Raw genomic sequence first — 8263 nt, 5'->3', positions numbered from 1 at the left:
AGGTTAGGATTTATAAAAACAAACCAACAGCAAGTTGTCTTAAAAACAGGGTAATAAGTATGACCCTTCCTGAAATACCTCAATGGACTTGAGATGTATTTGGCAGAAGTGAACAAAAACGCCCTTTTAATACAGGATTCATATAAATAACCTAATAAATATTTTTGAAAGCCAAAGAAAAATGACAGAAGTTATTATTATATGAAGGATATGAATACATTGCATTATAATGATTCCATGTTCAAAGGTACACAGGAAGCATTTATTATTTAATCTTCTAACATCCTGGAGAGAGAGGTGGTATTTCCTATGAAATGAGCAACAGAGGTGAGTGGCAAGAGGCCCACCCATTCAGCCAAGACATAATTGGCAAAAGGCAAAGATTTTCCAAAAGTCGTAATTCTGGTTTGCATGCAAACAATGACAGAGTGTGGGTGAAACACTGTCTCCAAAAGTATTCTAGCAATTGCAATAATTGCAAACCTAGCTGCATGTCTAAACACAAACATATATTTACTTGTTTGTTAATACGATAATTAGGCTTTATTATGTAACTTACAGCTGGAATATATCACCAAGAAATAAACTTTTTAATGAGATCTGCACAACGTTCAATAGTACTGCAGATAACAGAAGAAATGTATTTATTGTCATTAGTAAATAAACTTGAATCATTTATTTGAAAATAATAAGAAAGAAAAATTATTTTTGGCTCTCAGCCTTGTTTATTTCATTTCTTCAATTCTGGGGAAGATGAGAAAAACTGGGGAAGATGAGAACTTCATTTTCCATTGCATAAAATGTGCTAGTAACACAAAAAGCACTAAACCTGGCTCTTAGCAGCAGCATAGTATAGTGTGCAGGGAAGCCAAGCCCACTATACCAGAAGCTAGACAACACCAGAGAGTTTGAAGCATGATTATCCTTTGTCCAGGTTTTCCCTTCACAAAAAATAATCCCATTGTCCCATTGGTTTGGGATCACTTCTTATCAGACCCATGCATAGTGTACAAATATGGCGCAAGAACTGACATCTTCTGCATGCACAGTCCAAGATAACTACATAATAGAATAGCAGTTCTGAGAGTTTAAAGAGCAGTGCTGTTGTTCTTGCTTCTACTTCAAATTGCTGGCATCTCTGAACTGTCCTTCTAGGCTCTTGGCCGTCCAATAGTTTTGTGCTTCCCAGCCTACCAGTTTCCTATGCAGAGCTGCTCCTGATGGTCCATACCGATTCAGGAAGCAAGCCAGCCCTGTCTCTCAGACCAATCTTTCTTAAAACTGAGCTGAGGAAGGGTATGAGGAGCAAAAGTTTTTGCTGACATCTCTGACCAGCTGACATAAATTCCTACTTTGACAATTTATGTTTTTCAAATGTAGCTGCCATTGGTCAATTATATTGACTAACACCTGCCATTACAAATGGGGGGGGGAGCAAAATGGTGGATATGTACACAAAAACAATGGTTAGTGTTAAAATGGTCAGAAGTACTGTAAGAGCGACTAGAGTTCCAAGAAACAGTTTTGTTCTGTCTACTTTATTTCTTAAGAGAGTCTCAGCATAGTCATTCTGCTAGGTTACAAAATCCACCCCATCCCATTAATGTTTTGCTTTGGCAGAAAAGCAAGACACATTTCAGTTTGATGCAGATGACCATGACCATGACCTTGAAACTGATGTGACCTTTGGTAAAATGGATTTTCTTCACACAACTTTGTATGCAACTTTTTTCCGTCCGAAATAGAAGATCATCTTTTTGTACACACTAATGAGCCTGTCTTGTCCCAGCTTGAAAGCAATGATGACTATTTCGATGCCAATCACAATATAAAGGGAAAGAAACAAGAAGAAGTTGGGATGCTGCAGTGCGATGTCACCAAAGCCAATGGTCGTTAACGTGATGAAGCAGAAGTAGAAAGCTTCCTCAAAATCCAAGTGGCTTTCCCAGTGTGGAAGAATAGCAGCCGCACAGGAAATATATGCAAAGACAACGAGAGTCATCAATAGAAAGGGCACGTCCAGCTTTTCTACTTCTTTCCCAATGTTGTCAATATTGTCAATCATCTCATCCATCATTTTTCCTGTATCTAGTTGAGGACAAGAACTACATCGTTCAATAGGTTTAAGTGGGGCAAGAAACTGGTTTTCCATGGCAATGAGTTTTTCAAATATTTCAGCATTCCGATATTTCCCAGGCTTACTTTTCAGGGAAGACTGGCTTCTTAACACTTGTGCAATATTTAAAGGTTCACGAAGGACTATTTTGCTTTGCTTAAGTGATAATGCTGCTTGTTTTGATTCTTTGTTTTTCTTACAAAAGGATGGAAGACACCGTCTGGGTACTAGTTTTGACTGTAGTTGTCTAACTTTATTGTAAGATGCAGATAATATAGCTGCCAGAATGTCACCCATGTCAGTAAGGACCAAGAACATCAGAGGTATGCCAAATAAAGCATACAGCATACACAGGTATTTCCCAAGCCTGGTCACAGGGTATGTGTGACCATAACCTGAAATCAAACAAAACCAGAGAAATACAAGTTAAGTTTCATTTGACCTGTTTGTCTTCCATGGCATTCCACTGAAAGCGAAGCTGGTGAAATATATGCAAAATTCCTTGCTTTAAGCTATCTTGTTGCTTTTTTCATGCTGTAAAGTCTAAGCCAGGGATAGGTAAACTTTGTGTCTAAATCTTACCCCCCCCCAAAAAAAACCCCAGCTTGTGAAGATGTTGACATGCCAGAAAACAAAAGGGAGGAGGGAAACTTGACCAAACATCGCACATGATGCATACAAATCTAATTTTTCTTTCATTACATGAGTAACGTACAATAAAACTGCTTTAGAAATATCAGTAGAAAACTATCAATGGTTTTCCTTTGAGCACTCAGGAATGTGATTGCAGTGACAGAGAACAATACCTGCCAGCTGTTTGGTCCTAAAGGCTGCTCTCTGAACAGAGGCCAAATGGGCATGAGGTCTCCCGTAGAAGAGTTTACACTCAAACTTCCATTCTCTGAATTCCACATTCTAATTGTAAATAATTGCTGGTGTATAAGAGGGGAGCCCTCGTTGGGATCCTGCTGGCTTCCAGCAGGAACTTCCCTTCTCCCAGCCATGGCCTGAGCCCTTCACAGCTCAGCTCCATCCTTGTGCTTTTTGTTGGAGAAAGGGAGTCGTGGTGCTAAGCAAAATAGTCTCGAAGAGTTGCCATCAGGCATGTGTCCTGAAGACTGCCTGCCTACCTAAACAAATATCTTTGCATTCATGTAATGCATAAGGTTGTTCAGATTTCATATGGCATTCAACTTCCTTAACAAATGCAACACCATTTTATTGTTCTCTTTTAATGCAAAAATACCTTCTCTTTTTGAAAGTGTTAGCTATTTTGGAACTTTATCTTTTGTCACTCTTGCATACAGATATGACGTTCTTACAACATCCAAAAACAAAAGCAATGCAATACTGTTACTAGGACCAACCAAAATGACACAAAACAATGTGCAAGCTGGCAAGTTTTCCAGTCCTCTTCATCAGGCTAGATGTCAAAAAGAAGAGTGGGTTGGGGAGAGATCTCTGATCATGATCTTGATGCCTTGTTGCGTCAGCCAGTATCCTCTGTAAACTGCTGAGCAGAGGAAGATTTAAAACAGTGCTGATGTCAAGTTGTATCTTAGTCTTCTAGGAAGAAGTAGGTATGGAGCTTGAGCCCTGTTTTGGACCATTCCAGTTGGTCCTAACAAAAAAGTATTACATGACTTTTTGTTTTGTTTTGGGATTTTACTTTGGACCTACTGGATTGCCCACAACTTTCTTATTCTTACAATATGCAGCCATGGAATCATTGACTCTGCTATCAACTAACCATCGTTAATTCCCCAGTTGATTTGTATTTTTAAGTGCCAGTGGGTGATTTAAATCTCATTAGAGGCAAGCATACTTTCCCTCTTGAGGTGGTTAAGCCAGTGATTCATCACCTGACAGCCATTCTGCTAATTGCACTGTCTACCCATCACACAATGCTCTGTTTCTTCTTCCCTCAGATGCAGCTCATGGCATTAGAAAATTGGTTAGAGGAAACAGTTTCACCGGACAGTATGCACAAAGTATGGTGTGGGGACAAGAGCTCGAAGTGAGATTTGCCACGAGGCATGTCAGTCAGTTGATGGAGCAGAGTGATTGCCTAGCCACTTCACATTGTTTCCTCCAGCTCAAAGGATGTGTGCATTCTTGCTATGAGGTTTTTCTACAGGCTTTAGATTCCATTCCCAACTCCGACTTGGTGTGTGGCTCTTAAGCTCCTAATTCTTTTCCCTGCTCTTCTTTTCACACCTGGAAGAAGAGCCCAATAATGCAGGCTTCAGAGATAAAGAAAAGGGAGAAGTTAATTGCTATAATTGAAATGTATGGAAAGATTTTTTTCCTTCCTTGTTCTCTCTTAATCCAAAGGGCTCTGTGGCCGTGTAAAAGACCTTAGAAATGAAGTCCACCCAAATACTACCAATTCTGCCCGAGGCTATAGGCATCAGTAAAAACCTTCTTTTCCTCTTTCAAATACTTTGGCTTCTTCTAAGAACTCTGAACAAACAGACCTATTTTGCTTTGCCCTCCACTGTGGAATTCCACTGGCTTCCCTTGACTGCTTGAGTTCTCTGGAGCTATTTGCTTTTAGGTTGTGGGTTGCAATGGTTTGGATTGTGTAGGTGCATTAAAGATGGAGAGAAAATGGATAACTGCCTTGAGAGTAACGGCTGGGTATTTTGTTTTGGTTCCTTCCAATTTAATAAAAGCAAGGCAAGGCACAGGAGTTGGCAGAGTTGCCCACATACTTAATTTTTGTTTAAAAATAGGCCTCCACTCCCACTTTGATGTGAACAAACAAAGATGCATTATTGTAGACTATTATATACACTGCCTGTTCTCTTGGGTTACCGAACTCTTCTGTGTCTGTTCAGCAAGCAAGAATTTTAATTGCCTATCAGATCTGTCTGCAATTTTGCAGAAAGGATCCTTTCGGGGGGGGGTGTGTGTTAGAAAATATTGTTCCAGGTGGATAGCAAACAAAAGTTTCAGCCAGAAATCGTACTGAAATCAATGGCAATGAATAACAAATATTTTTTTTTTAAGTGAACAAAAGTGTTTAACATAAATCAGATCAAAAACAAGCTGAGGATGCATGTCCCTACAAAACCCTCTTAGACACAAAAAAAGATCTATGAGACAATGCAAACATTTCTGAAAACATAGTCTGCAGAAAAGGAAGAAGGGAAGAGAGTGCAATCCTAAGGAAAGTTTAAGTCTATTGACTACAATAGACTTGGAGGGATGTAACTGGTCAGGATTGTACATTTAGACTGATCTGAGTGCTGAACTTGAGATGGCAAAAAAAAAGTTACTTCTCTGCTACTGCAGCATCATCTAGTTCACAACCATCCCAGCTGTTTAAGGTAGTGGTGGACCTACATTTTTGGGACCCTGAAGCTTGAACTGTTATGGGGGCCCCTTCTCAACCAGCAACAATAGGGCAACATCCAACATGGTCCAAAGGGCCTGAATTGAGAAATCAGATGTCTTTTTATGGTTCTGATTGGCTAAGGGCTGAGATATAGAACTATTAAGCTGCACACCAACTAAGGATTAAAGGATCCAGCAGCCAAAATGTAGGCTATGAACGGATTCTGGTGAGCTCAGTGAGCCCATATGAAAGGGGTATTAGAGCATATTCTAACGTCAATATTAAGTACTTCAATCCATTGTCTTATCATTCTGTCACTAAAATAGCCTTAACACTTAAAAAAACTCCACCAATTTTGTTCAAAAATTCACTCACTAAAAAAAAAGTTGCTTCAGAGCCCCTCCAGAATTAGGGGCCCTAAATCGTAAACCTCATTAGTTTCATAGTAGATTCCCCCCCCCCCCCGGGTTAAGGTAGCTCAGCATCTGCTGATGTCAAAGTCTGAACCTTTATTGTTCCAGGCACAGACAATTAGCTGTAATACTTTTGACAAATTTTTTTGCTGATAAAATATTGAGTATACATCTTGATCTGAATGTCAGTTGAAACAGGCACACTGGAAGAAAGGCCTAATACACCACCTGGTTTGTTTATGACAATTTTGACCCAGTTTCTGTGATGGATGTTGACAAGATCCTGGGATTGATGAAGGCGACTAGTTGGATTCTGGATCCTTGCCCACCCTGGCTGCTAAAATCATGTAAGTACCACATCAACAAATCCTTACTATGTATTATAAATCAGTCATTGGGTGCGTTCAGACGTGGCGTTTCAGCCGGCATAAACTGCACCGGTTGGAACCGGCACCTATACCATTGTAAAGCCCCCGTCTGAACGCACCCATTCAGTCAGGGCACCTTCCTTCAGCCACTCCATTCACTACTTTAAAAACCACCTCTACAAAAAAATGATGTTGCCAATTATCACACAGCCTCTAATCTGCCCTTTCTGGGCAAAGTGATTGAGAGAGCAGTAGCAGATCAACTCCAGTTCTTTTCTCTTTTTTCTCAAAACTTTTATTTTGCGATCAACTCCAGTTCTTATTGGATAACTCATCAGCTTTAGACCCTTTTCAGTCTGGCTTCAAGCCAGGCTATGGGTCAGAATCAGTTCTGCTGGCTTTAGCTGATGATCTATCTGAGTGTAGACAAAGGCTCTTTGTTGCTCTTATTGGATTTATGTGCAGCCTTTAATACAGTAGATCATACCATCTTGTTAAGGCCCTGGGAGGCAAAAGTATGTATCCATGGATGCACATAGAACTGGTTCAAATCATTCCTCATGGATCAACTCCACCAATTTTGTTCAAAAATTCACTCACTTAAAAAAAAGTTGTTTCAGAGCCCCTCCAGAATTAGGGGCCCTAAATCGTAAACCTCATTAGTTTCATAGTAGATCCCCCCCCTGGTTTAAGGTAGCTCAGCATCTGCTGATGTCAAAGTCTGAACCTTTATTGTTCCAGGCACAGACAATTAGCTGTAATACTTTTGACAATTTTTTTTGCAGATAAGCAAAAGTCTAAATTCTTCTATGGGCGGTCCGGCCCTGATTGGAAACCAGATATCAACGGTATGGGACCTATCCTGTGGACAGGGTGCAATTCTATCCCCCATGCTCTTCAATCCCTATGTAAAACCCATAGCACAAATCAGTTGTAGTATTGGGGTTGGTTGTCATCAATATGCCAATGATACCCAACTCTCTATAGCCTTATCCAAATATCCTGGTGATGCAGTAAAGGTCCTGAATAACTACCTGGCTGTTGTGGTTAAGAGGCTAAGAGTGAACAAATTGAAAATAAACCCTGAAAAGACAGAGGTAATGCTGGATATCTTGAAAGACACTGTGCTTCCCACTTTTGATGAAGTTCATCTGACCCTTGCTGACTCAGTCATTCCATTGGCTGCCCATTAGTTACCAGGCTCAATTTAAAGTATTGGCTATCACATACAAAGCCCTTCATGGTCTTGGACCCTCATATCTGCAAAACCGCCTCTCCCCCATGCTCCACCATGACAGTTTAACTCATCTGAGCTGGGCCTTTTGCAGGTGGCAACCTGCCAATGGGCAAAATCAACCACTAACTGTAAATGTGCTTTCTCTGTTGTGGCCCCCACCTTGTGGAAGGACCTGCCTGAGGAGGTCAGGAAGGTTCCCACTCTCCTGGATTTCAGCAGACTCTGCAAAACTGAATTATTAAAGTGGCCTTTTCTACACAGGCAGGGTCACAGTGCACAAAATGATTTACAAAGTTACTTGGATAAATGATTAGGGACTACTGTACATAGCTTGCTGTAAGTCCCTACTGTGTAATTTTGCATCATTTACTGTGTGATGTTATATACTTTGCTTCAGTTCTGTTTTTAGACTTCTGGTTGGTTCTACAACTCTAATCCTATTGCATTTTTATCGAACGTCCCATTGTATTGACTCACTCCGTGTAATACGCCTTGAGTCCCAGTGAGAAAGGAAGACTTTAATGTAAATAAATTTATGTTCTTGTGAATCTTACTCCTCCTAATTTTAAAAGCCTCCTGATTTTATACATCTCAACAATACAAAATCAGCATAATATTTTCAAACTTTTCAAATGTACTACAATGTCTGTTTTAGTCCACAAATTCTTCTAGTTGCATTTCCCATTCATTTGTGACCTCTACATAAATTTATGCTGTGATTTTCCAGAATGTAGGCTAGAATCCATATTTAGCTGAGTCAATACAAAGTGACTGGATGCATATACAGAA

The 8263-nt window shown here is 40.0% G+C and overlaps 1 protein-coding gene across 1 annotated transcript in view; it reads right to left on the bottom strand.

Moving 5' to 3' along the window:
• Nucleotides 1-1705: 1705 nt before the first annotated feature.
• The window catches only part of KCNK18 (potassium channel, two pore domain subfamily K, member 18), a 15416-nt gene continuing 8858 nt past the window's right edge, over nucleotides 1706-8263 (bottom strand). The window contains exon 3 of the mRNA XM_015411234.1: nucleotides 1706-2511. Within this exon, the coding sequence (XP_015266720.1) occupies nucleotides 1706-2511 (806 nt within the window). The remainder of the gene's footprint in view (nucleotides 2512-8263) is intronic.

The sequence above is a fragment of the Gekko japonicus genome, unplaced genomic scaffold (assembly GCF_001447785.1).
Source record: "Gekko japonicus isolate JY-2015 unplaced genomic scaffold, Gekko_japonicus_V1.1 scaffold1337, whole genome shotgun sequence".
In the NCBI taxonomy this organism is placed as follows: Eukaryota; Metazoa; Chordata; class Lepidosauria; order Squamata; family Gekkonidae; genus Gekko; species Gekko japonicus.
Note: the sequence above shows the minus strand (reverse complement) of the source record. Positions and strands in the feature narration are given on the sequence as shown.